At 39.7% G+C, this 22,795-nt stretch overlaps 1 protein-coding gene and 1 long non-coding RNA gene across 12 annotated transcripts in view; one reads left to right on the top strand and one right to left on the bottom strand.

The window, feature by feature from the left end:
* The window catches only part of LOC127467203 (uncharacterized), a 34,573-nt gene extending 17,315 nt beyond the window's left edge, over nt 1-17,258 (bottom strand). For 2 of the 4 annotated variants that reach the window (XR_007902999.1, XR_007902998.1), the window contains exons 1-2: nt 16,417-17,244; nt 5,020-5,086 (exon numbers count right to left, since the gene is read on the bottom strand). This is a non-coding gene — a long non-coding RNA (uncharacterized LOC127467203). Of the gene's footprint in view, nt 1-5,019; nt 5,087-16,416 lie in introns of all 4 variants that reach the window. The other 2 variants (XR_007903001.1, XR_007903000.1) reach the window with 2 other exon arrangements.
* Nucleotides 17,259-17,339: 81 nt separating this feature from the next.
* PCDH9 (protocadherin 9) overlaps nt 17,340-22,795 on the top strand; it is a 689,952-nt gene continuing 684,496 nt past the window's right edge. For all 8 annotated transcript variants that reach the window (XM_051778866.1, XM_051778864.1, XM_051778865.1 and 5 more), the window contains exons 1-2: nt 17,340-17,929; nt 19,141-22,310. In XM_051778866.1, the coding sequence (XP_051634826.1) occupies nt 19,275-22,310 (3,036 nt within the window). In that variant the 5' untranslated portion in view covers nt 17,340-17,929; nt 19,141-19,274. The remainder of the gene's footprint in view (nt 17,930-19,140; nt 22,311-22,795) is intronic.

Genomic DNA, 22,795 nt, shown 5'->3' with positions numbered 1-22,795 from the left:
CCTACATCCAGTTCAGAAACGTTACCTTCATATCCCCTTCCCTGTTTTGGGAAACTGTAGGACTTTTTCCACCTCAGTTCTTCTGGATGTAGATTGGCATTGTGGTAAGCTTTTCCTCTTGGCCTGTGTCTGAGAGGCTGTTCATTGTGCAAATTGCTGGTCAATGTGATGTGACACTGAGTCAGCCAGAGATACGAGGTAGGTGTGCCAACATAATTCCTTACATCGAACCACAAAATAGGGCTTTTAGTGTTAAAAATAATCATTGACTAGGTCAGAAGGTAGGATAGGGTAACTATTACAACAGAGAAAAGGAAGATTTTCTGGGGAAAACAGCTTAAACCTTTTGCAAAAAAATTTTTCCCCTATCCACTGTGCCCATCCTTCCTTTTAACCTTGTTCTCCTTCCTGCAGTTTTCACAGTGGATTGCAGCAGATTCCCTCTGACTGTCTCAAAAAGTTTCCTTTCTGTCACCTCTGTGTCTGTGCTCTCTGCTTTCTCACTGACTCGCATGCCAGCTGCAGGCTCCCCGCTTGCTCCACCCTGCACTTGCCAAAGGTTGTCCAGCAAAGCCTCTAAGCTCGCTCTTGGAGATAACACCAACTCTCTCTCCCTTCAGAGGGTGCAAAATCCAGGACAAAACAAAGCAGCAGCTTTTGACCTTGCTGTCCAGCATAGCCTTTCAGAAAAACATCCTGCTCGCAGAAACTGTGAACAAACAAATAACTCAGGCTGTTTAACATGTCACTGTGACACGGTGGTAAGCGGTAGGAAAGGCTAAAAGAATTTAAGAGATTATTGGAGGACAAGCAACTAATCCTATGTGTATTTCTCTCACATTTCTTACATAGTAAAATGTCATTCACTTGTGCAGCCAGGAAGCAGAGAACTTGCTTGTTTAAGAAGAACAGATCAGGAAGGTACTGAGGATTTTCATCCCTCAGAAGGATTCCTTCTAAGGTGATAAAAGAACATAGTTATCTATACTGGCACAAACAGCAAGGTGTCTCTACCTTGTAATATTAGAGCCAAAATATGACACTTTCTGTGCCTTAAATTCAATTTTTTTTAATCATTGGAAGACGTGTATGAATTCCACTATAAAATAAATGGTGCCTTGCACCGAGTGTTGAGAATGTTAGAGGTTAAAAATACTCTCTACCTTCTGCCTCATCCGTGCCCTGTCATCTCTATATATTTTCATACATATGCAAGTTTATGCTGTAAAATGTTCCTAGCCAGAATTTGCTATAAAAAATGTTATGTATTATACTTGATAAAATGCTAAAATAAAATGGAATTAAAAAAAGCTCTGAAATATACCTTGGACAGTGTAGGATGCTGCACTCAGAAATGTACCTCATAGGAAACTACAAAACCTGTAACCTAAAGCATGGCACCAATCAATCCATGTGAAAACTAATATGCATGATGTGTGGGTATCATGTACTCAGTGAGCACATTCACATGATAAGGCTTTTTATCATTTGAATGTGCTGCACCAGAAGGGAAAGGATAAAAAAGTACACTGTCACCAATCTGGAATGAGGTCTGTAGCAGTCTGCTGGAAAAGATACCAACCATAAGGGGGGGAAAAGGAGATGTCTAAACTGGTAAGACTTTCTAGAAAAAAAAAAAAACAAAACCAAAAAAAACCCGAAAAGTAACCACTTGAAAGAACGAAGACAATTGTTAAAGATTTTTTTTCTTACTACAGATTTTTTCAATTATAATTCTTAAAAGATTTGGAGACAGTAAGTAATGTAAATGTTGAAATGTCCTCAATTTATTGTCTTTTTATTTTCCTGCTCCCTGCAATTTAATACTGTAATATGAGCAATGTTGAAGGATTTTTTCCATCTTTCTCATTCTTCCACATCCTCAGTTCCTTAAATGGTCATGAAAGCACCAAAAGAAATATTAAGATCTGTAATTTTTTTTATATGCCACTCTTCCAACACTCAGTTTTCTAAAGTTAAATATTCATTTTTTTCATCATTCTGAAGCTTTCATAGGCATAAAGTCACAATGATAAAAATAAACCCTAACAGAGCTATCACTCAGTGCACTGAACCAAAGGGCACAAACAGGGCAGGAGTAGAAAAGAAAAGAGAACGTAAAAAAACCCAAACAAAAAAAACCAGTTTTTTTCAAAATAAGTTCCCTTTAAAAACACACATATACATGTATTTTTTACTTGTGTCTTTTCTTCTAATTTGATCTTTACAGCACTGAGAGAAAAATGCAATATACCATTTCCTTCCGGTTTTGGTTTTGCACAAATGTTTCTCTGCTTTTCAATAAATTCTACTCACAACATGTAAATATCTGTGACAAAGACCATCCCCCTGGAGTGGTACAGGATGCATTGCTAAGCAACACTTTTTTTTAGTTTGCTTTGGTTTTGTCCTTTTGTTCTCTCTCAGAGTTCTTTTAGTTGCCTGCTTTCTTACCATGTGAATACGGAGAGAAGTTCCATGAGGGTTTCTTTCTGCAAATAACATGTTATGTAAAGGATTCAGATTTCAGAGAGCCCATGCAGAAGATCACGACATTTATTAACTAATTTTGAGCCTTTTATGTTCGGAAGCAGAATCCTGCTGGTATATGGGAATATAAATCTGAAGTATTTCCACTCTAGATTATTATTACTCTCTGGGTGGATGGATCTGTTGCAGGCTCAACTTCAGAGCAGAAAATTATTAACTTCCACTTTTTTTTCCTTCCTCTGCACTTGGTTTTTTATTTGTAAAACAAATCTGAGCACATAGACTAGAGAGGAATCACAGAGCACACCAGAAAGGTCTCTAACTGCAAGATCAACAGTGAGGACTCAAAGACGTCCTAGAGTATGTCAACCAACTGCTGACCCAGCCCCAGCTTGTCTGAACGTCACCTAACTAAAGACAGAACATATACAAAACAAAGCTCCTTATATTGTTGAAAATCAAGCATAAGCCTCAAGGTCTAAATGTGTATCTCCATACTTAAAATGTTTGAAAATTATTAATGGACATATATGCTCTAAAATTGACAACCTAAAGAGCAGGAATGCAAGCACTCTCATATCTGTGGTTGTGCAAAGTATTCCCAATACAGCATACTTTGCCAAAAGCTAAAAACACAATATCAAACTCAGGTGCTTTCCTTAAAGAAAAAAAAAGATTAAAGTCTGGGTTGGTTTTCTTTTTTTGTTTGTTTGGTTGGTTTGTTGGTTTGGTTTTGGTTTTTTTGTTTGGTTTGGTTTTGTTTTGTTTTTGTGGTGGTGGTGTTTGTTTGGTTGGTCTTTTTTAACAGGTACAAGCTGCTTCCAAAGCTGCCATTTGAGAATATGAAGCTTTTAATATAGATGTTTCACCATAACGTATCTTCCTGCCTTACTCTTTTATTGAGACCTGCATTTCTGTTGATCCCCAGTGTTAGGTATGACATGGCAGTGGTTTCAAGTAGGTTTGCAACTGACCAGCAGCAGCCAGAAATGTTTCCAGATGTTTGCAACAAAATGCATCTCTATAGACAAGGAAATCTTATATTGGTATGATGCTGGCAGATCCAAGGCAACCTTGACATAAATTTCCTGCAAACATATTCCTGCCATTGCGAGCTGTGCTATCCTATCAATTCAGTGTGATTATCTAGTCCAATACCAGGAATCCACATTTAATAGACGGTTCCAGCAGCAATCCTCTGACACCATCAGCTAAAGCTTGTTCTCACAATCTTCTTTACCCTCATCTATATTGCTGTCTGTAAGAGAGTTTCCCAGTTCCATGAATTGGTATGTAAGGGCAGGTATTTGCTTCATAAACTCCTGCTGTTTCTCAACTGTTTGCCAGTGCAAAGGAGGATTTTCAATATGGCATGTAATTAACTATTACCGAGAAAGTAAAAACTAAGTGTAGCAGAGCAAAATGTGATTTGCCAGGGTTGTTCCTTCCTACAGTTTTTTAAATTGCACCATGTCTCTCCCAAAAATGAATTCATGAAAGCCTACAGTATTTTTAACAGTGAACTATATTTGTGGAAATGGAAATTTCTGGCTGCCCTCCAGAAAAATAAACTCTCTATGAAGAGAAATAACACTTCAACATTCCATATAATAGTAGTGCAGATAATATAGGAGACTTAGCATGCTGATAGTTCATGGACACCCCTTCCCATTTTAATACAAATATTCATTTGTAATGAGCTAACAAAACTAATTTTGAGCAAAAGTTACATTTTGGAAAGTAGTTACACCAAGAATTTTACTTTGAGATTTCACACTTGGAGCAATTGTATTTGTGTGATTCTTTCCACAGAATCCATTTTTTGAAGCACTGAAGGTATTTGGTGGGGACAGTCTGAGACACTCCAGCAAGTGCTTTTAACATTGAACTATATCACCCGCTAAGGGCACCACAGATCAAGGCATTAGACCACTGACAACTCGACAAATGTACAACTTCACTGTAATACTATCAAATAAGAGCACGTATAAAATGTAAATATTCTCATCAATGCTGCAATTAAGCTTAAAAATATGATTGTATAATGACCAATCAAAAATATTGTTTTAATTATAAGAAACTCGCATAGATGCTGCTCTCTTTCTCCTTTTGTTTCCTAATTCATACCCTTTCTCTCGGTGTTGCCTTTGTTTCTGCTTCAGTCTTGGCCTTTGTGACTGCAGCCCTTTCTTGTCAGAGTATTCCTACATCCTTTGCTACCTAGTGCTTCCTAAATGCGTATCATCTCTACAGTTAAATTGTATAAAGTATTACTTTGCAACCAAAAAAAAAAAAGTATCTACTGCAAGAGATTTCATTTTCCTATTTGATGCTCCCATGGACCGCTTCCATTTCCCCAGCTATCTCGAGATAGGAAGTCCATCTGTTTGCTTTTTTCACTTCTTTCCTTAGAGTTCACACTTTACCTCCAGATACCCTGCTAGAGCAACTGTCTTCCTACACCAAAACCCTCTGGAGATGTATAAACATTAGTGAGCATGTTAAAAGCACTAATGTGCAGAAACTTACCCTCTGTTGTGTATGCTGCCTCTTGAGCTCTGCACAGGGAGCAGTCAGTCTCACAGTGCCCCTCCATCTGAAAATAAAGTGCATGAAATAAGAACAGTTCTGTGTAACTGCATCAACATATTTTTTTCCTCCTTCTGAACACATTTACCAGGCAAACACCCAAATACAGTGGAGTCGTGCTTAATGAAGCACCTACTCCTGTGGGGTCGTGGTCTCCGTTTCTCCAGGAGGAAGCCCTGGATGATGTGCGCTTCCTCCATCCCCTCTACCTTTGTCCCTCGTAACTGGGTGCACTATCAGCTCTATTGGTCTTACATGAGAAAGTAAGGCCTTTTGATTACACAAGTGGGTTTGAAACAGTATTTCTAATTATTTTAGAGTTATTATTTCTACTTGATTACAATTAAGATCATGTTACTACTATCCTTGTCATGAAATTTTGAGAGAGTCACTATAATAGGAAAAGTGTCAATTTACAGGTATCCTCTTTCCTTTAGCTTAATTTCTGCAAGTGTTTGCAACCTTCATTGTCAGACAGTAATTCACTGAATGCAGTAGAGTTTTTAATTACCTCAGTCACCATTCTAATACTATCAATACTCCCATAATATGTACCCTAATAAATGTAAGCTTATTGTTGGATATAAGTGATGTCAACCTTCAAAATGGATGGTCACTTTAATTTAAACAGAATTATAAAAGGAAGATTGCTTTTAGCCAGTATCACACTGTCAAAGATTTTATCTTTAAGTAGTTAACTTGACAGCTTTACCAAAACTTTGTTGTAGTTAAATCCCTGTATCATGTCTTGTTTGATTTTATTTCATATTACATTTTTTTATTTAATTAACATTAAAACCTCATTAAGAAATGGTATGTTCTTAATGCAGCTCATTTGTAAAACACATAAGTTACATCCTAATGCACCCATTGCATTCAAGTTCTATACAGACTGCACTCTTGCCAGACCCATGACTGAAATTAGACACAATCTTAGATATCTAAATTTTTGAAAAATAGTATGAAACTGTAACAAGCAGGAGATATTTCAAAGATATTGTTTCCTACCATAGGTTCCATAGAGTTGTTTGATGAAATAAAAATTATTATATACTGGGGTTAGTTAGGTTTTAAAAATACTTTTTATAAATTTCTTAGTGTAATTTGAATTATGTTATAGTAAGTACAAATAGCTAATGGCAACTATTTAAACATGCGTTGGTCAAAACTACATGATATTACAAATTCTTTCCTTATTTTCTATGATGGTAATTTGTCACCTTAACAGAACTAAAACCAGGGTTTCACATTAACAGTGGATTTTCTAAGCTTAATTTCTTTAAATGCCTGTGATTAAATGAACAGCCTTAAGGCATTCAAATATTTTGTTGTGATAGTGTGTTAGGCTTTCAAGCGTCCCAAAAGCCAAGTATTCAGTAATATATATATATATATATATATATATATATATATATATATATATATATATATATATATATATATAAAATATTACTATGGCAACTGTCTAGCTTCACGCTTTCACTTTGCTTGTCAAAGCCTTCGCAGAAAAGATACTGGCTTGGAGTTGACATGCAGTACTTAAGAATAGCCTCTAGATGCCGCTGTTTACTGCATTTAGAGGACGGGCGGCAGTTGAGAAGAAATAGCTGTAAATTGAACGAAATACATTTGACAAGTATTGCTTGAGCCTAAGCCTGCCCTCTTGACGTCAGTGGCCAAGATTTCAGCAGTTTCAGGGAAAACAAGTAGAGATTCTATATTTATCCGTAAAACTAAGCAAAAAAATCTTTTCGTTCACCAAATAGGACTGCTCTTTGAAATACAATTAAATAGTTTTCATTGCATCCTAAGCTATAAAATGTACCAAAAGAATGCTTCCTAATTACAGAAACTCATTCTTACATACACACACATACTTAATTATTCTGGATGTCTTTGTTTAAGAATGACACTGTATAAATATTAATTTTTTTCCCAAATATGCTTTGTTCCATGATCTACATTAATTGTAGCATAGTAAATTTGAGTTCATTAGATCAGTTGCTGCTATTTAGATGTAAATGTCTTCAAGGAGGATTAATTATTCTGTAATTCTGATTTATTTTTTTTTTTTAATTGGGAAAATGGAGCCATTCTCTGACATTTCTCTGATTAAAAAAAAATAAAATCAAGGACACCAAACCCCACAGAAACTCCCCTTGCACATAAAGGGGAGTTTTAACATAAAATTTTGTAAAGTGTCTGGATAATTTTTTTGGGACTTGAGTTAGGTTAGGTAAAGCTTCAGGAAGTCATTTAGCGATTGAAATGTTCATCCTCAAGTTGCATATCCCTCACAGCAGCACCTTGGTTGCCTCTAGAACAGACAGGAAGAGTGTAGAATTCCAGAGTGCTGTCTTTCAGAAATGAATGAGAGGCCACTCTTTCCTTTAAACCAGCTGGAGAAGAAGGAATGTGACTACCATGGTGATTTATTCACAAGTATATGAAGAGCATGTAGTTGCATGAAGAGATGTTGCAGCAGTATTTTGAATAACTTTTCAATTTTTGACCTCCCAACAGATTCTCTTAAAGATACGAGAGAGCCCTGTTTAGGAAACTGAAAGCAACTGTTAGTAGGAATCCTTTTGAATTACGTGTTATAGACCTCTCAGAAATGGTAAACAAACCACCAAGACCACTTGAATCACAGACTAGAAATTCATGACAGTTCTCTGAGGAAGCAGGAGAGCCAGAGGCTTTTTTCATTTGTCCAGTGTGACTCAAGCATGCACCACCCTTCCATCGGAAAACCTACAACTCATTGATTACTCTTGGAAGGTCAGACTTACAGTATGGAGAATTTTCTTCAATGACAGTTTCACACAAGGGACATACTCCAACTTCATGGAGTAAAGAATGTAAGCCAATCCTCTCCCTTCAGTCTTATCCACTATGTTTGGGAGTCAGCATTCACACACACTCACAACCTGTCGCAGCAGGACTTTAATCATATTATCAAGATGAATGGTATCATCAGGAGATACAGTTAAGATGTTTTTCCAGAAATTAGGACTTGTGATTTTGAGTCTATAAAGACAAAAACTGAATAAGCGTCTTCTGGGCTAAAGGAATACCAAAATCACTTAAACACAAATTTCATGGTTGTGCTTAAAAATAGAGTAAAACAAAATTTCACTGTGTTTTTCACAAAGCTGGATTTTGCGGGCAAGTACTGTCTTATCCAGTGAAAAGAAGAAAAGTATCTTATTTGTAGATCCTGTAAGGGTTTGAAATGTGTTGCTTAGACAGGCCAAGAGTAAGAGTTTTTTGAAAAGCCACAAAAGTACAAATTCAGCTTCTCAGAACTTTGTGAATTGAAGCAAGCTGTGGACAGACTTCCTCCAGTTTGATGACATTAAAGTTCAGACTTTCAGGATTGCAATATGAGGTAGATAACTATATATTGTCCATAACTTACTTGAGACAACTAAGATCTTTTTGGACCTGTTTTTTGAGACTTTGGGTTTTTGAAGCACATAGTTTCTTAGTGGTCTTCCAGACCTACTGTTGTGCAAGATCTACTGCACAACAGAGCAAGCTGCATCAGTGTTAATGAGAACAGAATTTGTGACAGTATACTTTAAATCAGAGCTGCCTTAAGCTAAGTGGGAACACTGACATGATCATTTGTAATGCTAACTAGAAGAATGCAATTAAAGAAATAATTATTAAAATGAGTCTCATGTCTGTATTCAGTGAGGAGGATCCGGGTTTTAAAAGTTACCTCCTCTTAATAATACTAAGACATGCAGGTCCTGATCTTGAAATGAGTTCCATATGCCTTAAAGTCCATGTTCAGGCACAGCATGCTTCTGCTTCATGACAAATTTTTAGTTTTCCACTTTTAGGAGAACTGAAACATATGGACTTCTGAAAGAGAACCATTAAGTTCAACTTCCGTAGGCTGTTTGAAAACCTATATCCACTAATAAATAAAAAAATAAATAAAACAGAAAGATTACTCTCTAGCCATAGATGTGTCACTGCCAAAGAATGCTGAGCTTTGACAAAAGTCTTCACCTTATAGTATTTTACATTAAATGTTTCTAAGCAACAGATGGGTCTGGCTGAGGAATACCTGGATAGTTGTTCCATAGAAAAAGTATAGGGCATTGAGCCATCAGAGACCAAAGTGGGGTGACAAGCACTTTTGTCAATGGAATGGATTTTCACTCACATTCAAAAACTTAGATCAAATACTTAACAGGGAAGAAAACGGAAGGCTCACAACTCCACTGGTTCTCTCATAGTAGCATAGGTATGTGCAGAGAGACAGATTCTTGCTATACCAACCGGAAAATATATGTATCTTTAGGGCTAGCAGAGACAGTCTCTCCATTCACTTAGATGGAATCATGTTAATAAGAATGTCATAATTTTCAGATTAATTTTTTATTATTATTTCTATCAGTAATGGAAAGCATATTATAGTGCTGAATACAACTGGCTCTCTCCCTGTATATCCTGAAGTCCTCTGGCATCCATGCTATTAGGAAAATAAAGCCTCTTCAGTAAGACCCCATATATTTTTCAGTCAAGAATCAGCTGAACAGTAATGTAAACCAGACAACAGATGAAGTTCACCTTTGAAATGACTAGTATTCAGTATATGAAGTTTACTAAATTGCACAGGTGTTTTGTGGAATTGACAGCACTGCAGCATTGAGGGAAAAAAAAGGCTTTGTAATTACTCCTTCTCACTGGTATGGTATTAAGAGTGGTTTTAGAGTGATTGTACACTTTGTTATGCCTGAAAGTAAAAGACCTCCCAATTACAGAAATGAGATAAATGTATAATTTTTGTATTACACCTTCATGTGATTTCCCCTACCACCACATACATTTCACCTGAGCTTTCAGTCCAAGAAAATCTGCTTTCTTTTTCCATTGCACAAATTTACTGTCTTCAGTGACAAATAGTTACATAGGTACATACTATACAGAATGTCTAAAGAGAACTGTGACTAACTTGAGCTACTGTTTCCCAAAATATTATCTTGGAAACAAGTATCCTCTCCTCATCACCTGTTGCCTGAGGTTTGCAAGCACAGATATAAGCGAATCAGACACAAGGCCTTCAGTCTATCCAAGCTTTAAAAAGATAAAGGGGAAAGACGGAGATATGAAAGGGAATCTAAGAACTGATCCCTGTAAATCCATTTGAAAATAACAACTTTCTGGTCTATGTCAGAACAAACTTTGTCAGGAAAAAAATGTGGCACTTTGAAGCTATTCCTAATGTTCCATTTTTCAGATTCTAAGGTGTCCTCCATGGGAGAGATTTTTCTTGTTCACACAATCTGAGTCTGCCCAAGCCCAGGTGCTGGTAAAAGGGAAACGGGTGCCTTATTAGGCTTTGCTGTGGACCACTGAGGCATCCTCCTGCCTCTGTTAGGACTAAAAGCAATCTAATCTACCTGTCTAGACAAGGCTTTGTGCTGGTCTGATCCCTTTCTTTGGAGCTGCTTGTGACATCCAGAAATTTGACAAGGAAAGCAATTATTGATCAGTCTGAGGTGTGTTTTGCTGTGATAATTGTCTAAGCATGACTGAGTGATGCCCCTATAGATAGGTGCTTACTTATTTCCTGAGGCATGTCATCCTCAGAGCGACAGAAACATTGATAAGAGAAAGGACAAAATGACTAACTTTGATGGAGTTTGTGTTGAAACATCTGCTGCTTGTCAACATGGGAGGCAGAAGCAGTGATTTATTAGTAATAAAAAAGGAAAACCAATGAAACTCTCAGTCTTATTCTTTCCCTAAACTATTTTCTGACTAAGAATGCCCAGGAAGTTCCAATAAAGAGAAAATACTGCTCCATTATCTGTATATTTTTACTTTGCTTACATTATAACTTACCACATAAACGATAACACATTATTTAGTTTAAGACTTGAGTACCTTCTGTCTATTAACGAACCTGGACAATAAAGTCACTAAATGCAACCGTGAAAATCTACGGAGAAGTCAAATTGTGGTCATCTAGATTTTTTACCTCTTGCCTAGAATATAAATATTTTTAGAAAATTGAACCGAATGCAAATTATTGAAAAGATATTTGGTAATGTTTCCTATTCTCTGAATACATACCAAACACAGACCTGTAATTTCCCCAAATTGTTTTCATGAGAGTAATTTCATTTGGATTAATCCTTTCTTTCAGACTCAGCTCTGCATGAGCACTCTGCAGAATTCTGGCTTCCACATAAAGAGAAGCTCTGAGAGGAACTAGCCTCCAGAAAGCCAAAATTACTTCCCCAGAACATGGTGGCATGTACAGTCAGAACACTGCTGCCCATAGGACGAAGGCACACACCTTCTCTTTTACAGCTTTTGAGCCCTGAAGAACAAAGGGTCTTTGAGAATCACAGCCATGCCACTGAGGCATGGAAAAGGGGTGTGGTTGAGGAATCTGTGCTCTTTCCTTCCGTGCATATGCATAGTGAATAGATGGGAATCATGTGCTCAATAATAGGGTGTAGCTTTTGTAATATTTCTACCACCAGAACACACTCCCCAAAAATAAAACCTCAAAACCGTAGATGCCTCGGTTTAACTGGAATATTAAGAAAAGCAAAAGTATTAGAAATTAGAAGAAGCGATCATGACAGCATGATGCTTTTAAATAGAAATTAGTCATCTGTCTGCCTGCCTATCTGTAATTTAAAGAATGAAGATACGTCTATGTCAAACGATTTTTGTTTTTTTCCCCAGAGGACATAGGGTTTAATCAGGCTTTACTACCTTAGTAACCTTTTGTAAATGGTGAGGCATGACTGACATCAGAGTAGGACCGAAAAAGAGAAGATATTTAGGTTCAAATCCGGATGTAAAGATGTCAATCTCACTAATGCAAGTTAGTGTGAGTATATATATTGATTTAAACTGAGTGTTTTCTACTTTCTGTGCAAGCAAGGAGCAGGTCAGAAGTTGAAAGCAGAAAAACAAAGTTAATGCCTGTCCTGGTAAACCACGACAATGCCTGAAGGAGGTCTCATTCTATGTTTTGGGTCTCATTCTGATCCTGTCAACATTGCATCAGCACAACTCCATCTATCAGATCTACATTACCATTTTGATGGAAATGAAAATGCCTCAGTAAAGCTTTCTTCAGACATTTTTTCATCTGAAAACCTTTAGACCTCCTTTCTTTTCCTGTATTTTTCTTTTTTTCCCTTTTTAAACAATAAAGCATGAATAAGACATCAGGTTGTTTGCAGGTTTTGGAATATTTTCACCTCACACAAAATCACACTGGTTGGAATCTGCTTCTGTGTTCTGATTCATCAGGTACTTCCATCATAACAAGTGACATGAGTGTAGCAAAGAATTAAGCGTTTTTTTCTCCTTGTGCCACATGCAATTACATCTCTTTTAAGTGGTCCGATAATTGCATTTTAAACAGCACTTATTATTCTCTTTCAGTTATATCCAAATGGATTTTTATTGTTATAGTAAATAGTTACTAAAGCCCTCTGAGGGACAAAAAACCCCCCACACTTTCAAGCAAACAATTCAAGCCTGTACATTAGTCTGTACCTTTAAACAAACAGCAATAATTAATGGGAGTTGGGCACCTTGCTGTATTGTACAGTGACAGGGATTAAATACTGGCACTGCAAAATGCCAGTTTTCAGCTTGTGCATTTGTAGACCCTTCAGAGCCATGAACTGACATTTGCAATCTTTGTCAGTCAAAAAAAAATGGCAAATTCAGTTAAATTTAGTTCTGCTATTCAAACGGAATGAAGGTCATCACCTGCCCCTTTTGTGATTTGATTATCCAGGGACTGAGTTTATTTTCCTGAAGAAAGACACATTAAAAGGGCTCAATTCTGCAATTCTTGGCCCATCTCAGCAGCTCAACTGGCTTAAATTATTAATTATTAATCATTAACTGACTTAGCTATTATTGTTTATTTAAGAGTACAGATTAATATATAGTCCTGAACTGCTTGCTTAAGCAGTTTTCTTTTCCTAGAGCTCTCACAACCATTCTAAAAAAACAATTAAAATCACTTTGAAATTACAAAAATTAGTATATTAAATAAATATCATTTATAATTCAATTACCTGGCTTTTTGAAATGCTGTAGTTACGTATGGTTTACATTACCCAAAATATTTTTATTGACTTCATTTGAACTACTTATGTAAATAAAAACTCCAGATCCAATCCTTCTACCTAAGAAGAGAAGGAAACTCTGAAGCAAGCTCCCGAATTCCAAACCATTATGTGCATAAAGCCAGGACAAAAGTATTATGCTTGCAAGGAAAAACATGTTTGTAAGGATATGCAGAAAACACAGGCTCCACAATCCTCTCCATATGCTGCTCCTGCCTTTATGGCATTCCCATCTCACCTCCACTGACTCCCTGAAACGTTGGGGTTAGGAATGCAGCAGACTATAAGCATCACTTTTTGACCCAGTACTTCTCGTAAGAAGTGGGTTTCCTGAGGTTACTGTGAGACTGAGTTGTGGCAAAAGCCCAAGTCAAGGACACAGCAATGTCAGTGCCAGTTAAAAGAGAATGAATGTCTGACCTCGTGGAAGTGGACTACTTCACGAATTAAAAACTATCTGTTACAGGGGGAGTCTTTACTTCTTTACCTGCCACACTCCTAATATCTTCTCCTTCCAGGGACATCATCATCAGGAACAGCGTGAAAGACCTGAGCAGGACCAGTAATTTGGCCTTGAATACTTCCTATTGCATATGGGACTAAGGATATATGTGCTAATGATTTAAGCAGCATTCAGAAACAAGACTTCTGGGGATAATATTAAGGATTGCTAAATGGCTAGCACATAATCTGCTGTCTGAACACACAAGTGGATTTTTGTAATGCATTTTTTCACTGTGTTGGACTGAAGGGGACATCCTATAGGTGCACCATAGGTCAGGTTCCAGTGTTGCAGTGCTATGGCATGAAACAAGAAAGCTCATTCATTAGCATATGAATCAGCTCTCCACAGAAAGTAGTAGAACTGCCGAAGAGGAAAAGCCATTTTGCTTTAATAATAACAGCCTGTAAGAGGCAATCCCAGGTACAAAATGATCAAGTGACCAGAGCCAGTTCAGTGAAGAATGATAGCATTATATGCTCAACACTTCAAGATTAAAGTCTTTAGTTAGCAAAGCATAATGTGAATCAGTTTCATGTATAATGCATTGTGTGAGCCCATAGCCACTATGATACAATGCAAGCAATTCCATTTAGTGCAATTTGACTATAGCTAGTACAGAATAATTGGAGTCAGTTTCTAGCATGCTAGAATTTGAGTCAAAAATGGTATGGAAAAGAATTTGATACATAATAATACGGAGCCAAAGATAACAAGCGATGATGTGGATGAATAGTCAATATGCTACAATACGCAAGTCATTTCAATAGGTTGGGATGTGATTACGAGTCCAGTGTTCTTATATATAGACAAAAGGTTAATACATCAGCGTAAAGAAAGGCGACTATTAAGAAACAATATAAATAATGGCACAGAGCTGCATTGGAGGAGAGTGCAACATCTAACACTGCAGTTTTCTCAAATATAAGAGTGAGGGAATAAACATCTACTGGAGGATAAAAATGGCTACTCAAGAGAACACTGGACGTATTTCAGAGCAATTTCTCACATTTCAGAGGTGGTGCTAATGCTACACTGGGCGATTCCAACTCCTTCTCAGAAAGTCAGCCCTTTCCATTCTTTTTTTCTCATTATTAGAAGCAGTTGTGACAGTCCTCGCCTCTTTGGTACTCTGGGCCTCAATTCGGTGTGCAAATACCACGGCTTGAAGACCTGCCCCTTCCATGAGGTTAATAATGTATGATTACCTAAAAGCACATAAACATTAACATGACAGATCTGCACGTAAACATCTTTGGCTAAAATTACTACAGAAAACAGTAAAAATGTGCTACTATTGCGACTTGTGACTGTGCTTGGTTTAAATCCAATGGACAATAGTTCATTGAAATTTTTTTTCTCTTCCTAACTTTTCATGAGTCTTAGCCTGTGTACCTGAGAAGAGCTCATTTATGAGCATGTGCTAATCGGTTGTGACTACAAGTTTAAGTCATCCCTGAGCAAACAGAAAACTATTCAGCTTAGCAATAAAGTTAAATAATTATTACCAGACTATGTGATGTGACTACAATGTGACATTGAAATGACTATGGCGTGATTAGAATAAGAATGTTATATGCCTGAGATGTTACTAGAATGAGGCTATAAAACGTCTGTGATGCCATACTGCTGTGATATGACTAGTGTCAGGAAAAATGTGTGCATTATTAATGCATACATAAACACGCCGTATTTCAGAAGCAGACTGCATTACACAGAATGCTAGTAGTTCTAATTACCTTCTTTATTAATGGCTGTTCTGCTTTGTATTTTAAAAGATAAAAGAACTGTGTACTTCATTCACTCATAGAATTTTTTTTCTAAGGTTTGGCAGTAAGGTTGCTCCTTCGTGTCACTTGCTTGACTTTCAATGCTGGGGCTCTAGCCATCCTTCCTGTATTACATAATGAACATTTTTCTTAAACTATTATTAGATTCAGTTCCCTTTTCTAGTGTTACTTGATATCATCAAAACCAGGATCAATTTTTTTCTGTGTATATCTGTAACAGGAGTCCTTGGGACACAAATACAAAGCACAGCAAAACTGAGTGTGTTTAATCTTTACACATCACGGGATTAAAGGATGTGCAACGTTCACATACAGCATCTGCATCCGTATGACTTGCAGGGATATGTACATTTATCAGTATGTGCCACACAATTCCAAGCCATGCAAATTACTGACCTCTGACAGGTACAAGTAGCTTCCACCATCAGTTAACAGTGCGTCCTACATGCAGACAAATATGGGAGTCTAAGGGTTGGAGCCTGCATCTAAAAATGTAAAATCTTCAAGGTAGAACTTGGATCTTTAGCTCACCAAGGCTATCAACTGAAAAGATGCAAATTAGATAGCACCATATAAAGTCAAATGCTGACCTTATCTTTGTTTTTTTCTACACGTATATATTTAGAAGGCTTAAACAAAACCACCAGCCAGTGTGGCCATGTACCTGGGCATACTAAATTAGATAAGTTCTGTCATACGGCTTGTAAGTTCAAGTTGAGAAAAGCTAGCAATAAAAGCACAGTCAAATGAAGGTTCATTCATGCTTCAGAAAACGTTGAAAAAGGCACTACATATAATGCACTATAATCATCTTCTTGTCACACTTTTGAGGTCACTCATATCGTAATACATTGGCATTTTATTACAGTGTCTTCTAGGCATGTGATGCTTCTTTGTGGCTAGCTGGGTAATTTACCTGTGTCATTTATGGGGAAGGCGAAACGATCACTTTTATTATTTATCAAACCACAGAGAGGAGGAATCTTTTCCAGTTCAATGTTTAAGCAGACAAGACCCAAACCAGCAGAGCAGCTCTCTCCCTCCCTCGGCGAGTGTCTCGGCTGACCCTTCGGGAAGGGGAAGGAGAAAGGTGTGCAGGCGTAAATGGGAGGCGAGACAGAGCTGGAGTCAGAGCAGCCTGAATAATAGATGAAAGGGCATGTATTAAATATAAGGCCGAAGCGGGCGGAGGAGGGTCGGGGCAGGCGGTTGCCTCCGACCCTGCGCGGCGCCGGCGGCGGCCCCGCGGACACCGCGCTCTGCTCCGCGCCGGGCCCGACACCACCGCGCGAGCGGGACAGAGCGCGCACTGGGGCAGCCTCCCGCCCCCGCCAAAAAAAAACAAAACCACACCACCAACCCAAACCCACCCAAAACCAAAACCCTGATTTTCCACGTTACCCCGGAGTTATGCGCGAAACTGATGATGCTTCCTGCCCCCCCGCGGACACCCCTCCTGCGCTCCCCTCCCCGCCCCCCGGTGCGCTGCGCCCCTGACCGCGGAGCGCCCGCCTGCACGCCGGCTGGCCGCCACCCCCGCCTGCCGCCGTCTTTCTCTCGCCCGCCGCCCCCCGCTCCCGCTGTGTCACCCCGCTCCCTCCGTTTTCCCTCGCCCCCCGCCGGTCCCCTCCGCGCCCCGCGGAGGCCCCTCGCCGCCCGCCCGGCCGGGCGCGGAAGGACGTGCCCGGCGGCCAATGCCGGGGCCGCCTCCGCCGCCACCGCCCCCGCCGGCGCGGGCCAATGCGGAGCGGCGGGAGGGGTGGCCTCGCACCGCTCCCACCCTCCCTCTGGGCTTATTGAGAGTTATATCAAGAATTTCAGTTCAGAGAGAGAGAGAGAGGGAGAAGGAGAGAGCGTCTGTGAAGGAGAGAGGCTGGGAGGGAGGGAAGAAGGGAGGGAAGAGGGAAAGCGCCGCCGCTTCCTCCCGTCACTAAAGCAATAACCTATTAGGATTTTTTTTTTTTTTTTAATGGGCAACTGTCACCCCAGAGCTAAAGAGGGAGAAGAGAAGCACCTTCAGACCAACTCTTGCCATTTCCAGTCAGAAGTTGCAGACTTCATGTAGCTGCCTCTCCTCTGCCGAGAGAGGGATAGGAATGGTGTGCAGTGCAGAGCGGAAAATACCCCCCCTTTAAGAAGTGCACCGGATTTTTCTCTTGCTGTTTGTTTGGGTTGTTGCGTGCACGTTAGACAGCCAAAGGATCGCCGCTTCATAGGAATGAAACGTGGAGAGGATGACTAACGACAGAACTGTGTATTTGTTCCCTGGAGTTGCTAATTTGCCACCCCGAAGCAACACATATCTCGAGGACGAAGCGTTTGGCTGCTGCTGATTTCTCCAAAACTGGTGGTTTACCAGATGCATTGTGCTGTATCTGCTGGAACAGATCATTGCTTAGCTGCAGATCGTCAAAGATAGACAACTATACGTAAGTGCAAAGTTACCCTTACACTGGGATGCATTTCCTTTAAAAAAAAAACAAAACCAAAAAGCCGACACGCAGTATATTTATCTAGGGAAAGAATCAGTGTTTGGGATTCAGTTGATGGTGGTGGCAAAGGCTCACCTAGTCGCTGTCTCTGCATCCTTACCTGCATTACTCTGCTGGAAGTAATCACAGGCATCAGTTCCCGTGCAGCTTAATGCAGATGAGATTAGTGCTCAGGGACTGCCCAGTTCCGTCAAACTGTAGGTGCCGGCAGCCTTGCACCCTGGTATTTCGCGGTTAGCAGTGCATGCAAACAGGAGTCTGTCCGTCTCTTTTTTTTTTTTTTTTTTTTTTTTTCACCTGCATTATTAGTCTGCAGTATTTATGTGTGGCAGCTGCTAACATCATCCTGAAGGGAGATCAGTGTCAATGGGGAAAGGCTGTATCTTTTTTCCTCCTCATGTCGTCAGAAAATGTATATTCCCCCCGCCCCCCCCCCCCCCCGCCGTAAACATGCTTCTGCCCCTAGGTTGCATTTGGAATTTCCAGCCTCCTGATTTAAACTGTGTTTAAAAACAAAGTTTCGGTTATTAAACAGAAGGAGAAGTATCCGACATCTGGAGAGGAAACACTGAGTTTGAGAGCGTAAGAAACTAAGTCCTGTTATTGTCTAATCAGTTAACAGGGATGTGAAGTAGCCAGTGTCGACTGCTGCAGCAGCAGCAGCACCATGTCCGGGTGGTTATTTCCCAGTACGATGGCTATAGAGGGCACAGAGAAAAATGTGGTTAGCAAGAGCTAAAAAATATGTATGGAAACAAACAACAAATTACATTTGGCAGCTGACACAGCAGTTGGAATCCAGAAGTAGTCCGGGAAGGTTTTTTACTTGCACCAAATGACTGGGTGGAGGAGGGTAGAGGGGGAATTCACCTTACGGATTACACGGTGTAGAGAGAAATTAGTAAGAAAGTACGTGTCGAAATGGTAACTACCTTTAATCTTGCAAGTAGTTATTTTCATTTGTGCTCTGTGCAAATGCAGCTGATGGGATATTAGTGCATTTGTCCAGACAGATTCCTTGTAAAAGGGAGCAGTAGGAAAATGTACTGCTGGAAGCGTGCATTGCAAAAACAAGTAGTAGTTGGAGATTGTGGATTTATCATGCCTAGAAAAACCAATAATGCTGTTCTGTGTGGTTGTGTTGACAGTGATGTCTCCAAATAAGAAATGAGATGTAATGCATCCTGCAGTCCATGCATGCCTCCTCTTGCAAATCACTCGTCATTCCACTCTGGAAACCTTTAAGTCCTAAAATCCGTGAAAAGAGAATAAAAGCATTATCATGGACCTGAGGGATTTTTACCTGTTGGCTGCTCTGATTGCCTGTTTAAGGCTGGATTCTGCTCTAGCTCAAGAACTTATTTACACTATTAGAGAGGAGCTGCCTGAAAACGTACCCATAGGGAACATACCAAAGGACCTGAACATTTCTCATATCAATGCTGCCACAGGGACCAGTGCCAGCCTTGTCTACAGACTGGTGTCTAAAGCGGGGGATGCGCCTCTGGTCAAAGTGTCCAGTAACACGGGGGAAATTTTTACAACATCTAACAGAATAGACAGAGAAAAACTCTGTGCTGGAGCTTCCTATGCAGAAGAAAATGAGTGTTTCTTTGAACTTGAAGTGGTGATTCTCCCTAATGACTTTTTTAGGCTGATCAAAATAAAAATCATTGTAAAGGATACTAATGACAATGCACCTATGTTTCCATCCCCCGTCATCAATATCTCCATCCCAGAAAACACTCTGATCAACAGTCGTTTTCCAATCCCATCAGCAACAGATCCTGACACAGGTTTCAACGGTGTGCAGCACTATGAGTTGTTAAATGGGCAGAGTGTCTTTGGACTGGATATTGTAGAAACTCCAGAAGGAGAGAAATGGCCTCAGCTAATTGTGCAGCAGAACTTGGACAGAGAGCAAAAGGACACCTACGTGATGAAAATCAAAGTAGAGGATGGAGGTACCCCCCAGAAATCCAGCACAGCTATCCTGCAAGTCACAGTAAGTGATGTCAATGATAACAGGCCAGTCTTTAAAGAGAGTCAAGTAGAGGTCCATATACCAGAGAATGCCCCTGTAGGCACTTCTGTAATTCAGCTTCATGCTACAGATGCTGATATAGGAAGCAATGCAGAAATCAGATATATTTTTGGTGCCCAAGTCGCCCCTGCAACCAAAAGATTTTTTGCTTTAAACAACACCACAGGGCTGATTACAGTTCAGAGGTCCTTAGATCGAGAAGAGACTGCTATTCACAAAGTGACAGTGCTGGCTAGTGATGGTAGCTCTACACCAGCCCGAGCAACTGTCACCATCAATGTCACTGATGTAAATGATAACCCTCCTAACATAGACCTCAGGTACATAATAAGTCCCATCAATGGCACAGTGTACTTATCTGAGAAAGATCCCATCAATACAAAGATTGCCCTAATTACAGTTTCAGATAAGGACACTGATGTGAATGGCAAAGTGATCTGTTTCATTGAGAGAGAGGTCCCCTTCCACTTGAAAGCAGTTTACGACAACCAGTACTTGTTAGAGACGTCTTCTTTGTTGGACTATGAGGGCACCAAAGAATTCAGCTTTAAAATTGTGGCTTCTGATTCTGGCAAGCCCAGTTTGAACCAGACTGCCCTGGTAAGAGTTAAGCTGGAGGATGAAAATGACAACCCTCCGATTTTCAGCCAGCCTGTAATTGAGCTGTCAGTTTCTGAAAACAACCGGCGTGGTCTATACTTAACAACTATTAGTGCCACAGATGAAGACAGTGGGAAAAATGCAGACATTGTTTATCAGCTTGGTCCTAATGCCTCCTTTTTTGATCTGGATCGAAAGACAGGAGTTTTGACAGCCTCCAGAGTTTTTGACAGAGAAGAGCAGGAGCGTTTCATTTTCACTGTTACAGCCCGAGACAACGGCACCCCTCCTTTGCAGAGTCAAGCGGCTGTGATTGTAACCGTGTTGGATGAAAACGACAACAGTCCCAAATTTACTCATAATCATTTCCAGTTTTTTGTGTCAGAGAACTTGCCAAAGTATAGCACAGTGGGAGTGATCACAGTGACTGATGCGGATGCTGGGGAAAATAAAGCAGTGACCCTTTCCATCCTGAATGACAATGAAAACTTTGTGCTGGATCCGTATTCTGGAGTTATAAAGTCCAATGTTTCCTTTGATCGAGAACAGCAGAGCTCTTACACCTTTGATGTTAAAGCAGTGGATGGAGGGCAACCTCCTCGCTCTTCTACAGCGAAAGTAACCATAAATGTGATGGATGTTAACGATAACAGCCCCGTTGTCATCTACCCACCTTCTAATACTTCTTTTAAGCTAGTGCCACTCTCAGCAATTCCAGGATCGGTGGTAGCTGAAGTCTTTGCTGTGGATATAGACACTGGCATGAATGCTGAGCTGAAGTACACAATTGTAAGCGGCAATAACAAGGGTTTGTTTCGGATTGATCCAGTGACAGGTAATATCACTCTGGAAGAAAAACCAACTCCTAATGATGTGGGGCTGCATCGCCTAGTTGTCAACATAAGTGATTTGGGTTATCCCAAATCCCTGCATACTCTTGTGCTTGTATTTTTGTATGTAAATGATACTGCTGGAAATGCCTCTTATATTTATGACTTGATACGCAGGACTATGGAAACCCCTCTGGATCGGAACATAGGGGACAGCAGCCAACCCTACCAAAATGAGGACTATCTCACAATCATGATTGCTATTGTAGCAGGTGCCATGGTTGTCATAGTGGTGATATTTGTCACAGTTCTTGTTCGATGTCGACATGCATCCAGATTCAAAGCTGCCCAGAGGAGCAAGCAAGGTGCTGAATGGATGTCTCCCAATCAGGAGAACAAGCAAAACAAGAAAAAGAAAAGGAAGAAAAGGAAATCTCCAAAGAGCTCTCTTTTGAACTTTGTGACAATTGAAGAGTCCAAACCTGATGATGCAGTTCATGAACCTATCAACGGGACAATAAGCCTTCCAGCAGAGCTGGAGGAGCAAAGTATAGGAAGATTTGATTGGGGCACAGCACCACCAACAACCTTTAAGCCTAACAGTCCTGATCTTGCCAAGCATTACAAATCTGCCTCTCCGCAGTCTGCTTTTCATCTCAAACCTGACACTCCAGTTTCAGTGAAAAAGCACCATGTGATTCAGGAACTCCCGTTGGACAACACCTTTGTTGGTGGTTGTGACACCCTTTCCAAACGCTCTTCCACTAGTTCAGATCACTTCAGTGCCTCAGAGTGCAGTTCCCAAGGAGGCTTCAAGACAAAGGGCCCCTTACACACCAGACAGGTAAACGAGCACTTTTACTGGTCTATAAGTACTGCATACAAGTGCCCGATCAACCAGTATTAAAAGTGCCACTGTGTTGTGAGGTGTTTTTTGTTTCAGTCAAATTTAATTTAGTTAACATTATGGGGGGAACAAAAAAAAATAAATCAAAAAAACCCCCACCAAAACACCAACAGAACCAAAACACCCAAACAAGAACAAATTAAAAAAACCCTCGACCCCTTTATCATTTACCTGGGGCTTAAGCATGTGTTTGCAAAATGCCTCTGATACTTTGGGTTTTGAAGAATAATTATTGTTAATAATGTGTTATGCCTTTCTGAATGTGCACATACATGTGCATAAACAAAACTGAAAACCAACTTTTTTTTTTCTCCCCAGTATGTGACTGTCCAAATGTAAAAGTTATTGAAGAACTGTTTCCCTTATATGCTAAATTTTTGTGAGAATATTTGACTGTTTCAAGATTGAAGGGATATGTACGT

Source organism: Manacus candei, unplaced genomic scaffold (assembly GCF_025592945.1).
Source record: "Manacus candei isolate 608988 ecotype Guabito, Panama unplaced genomic scaffold, ASM2559294v1 h1tg000014l, whole genome shotgun sequence".
Taxonomy (NCBI): Eukaryota; Metazoa; Chordata; class Aves; order Passeriformes; family Pipridae; genus Manacus; species Manacus candei.
Note: the sequence above shows the minus strand (reverse complement) of the source record. Positions and strands in the feature narration are given on the sequence as shown.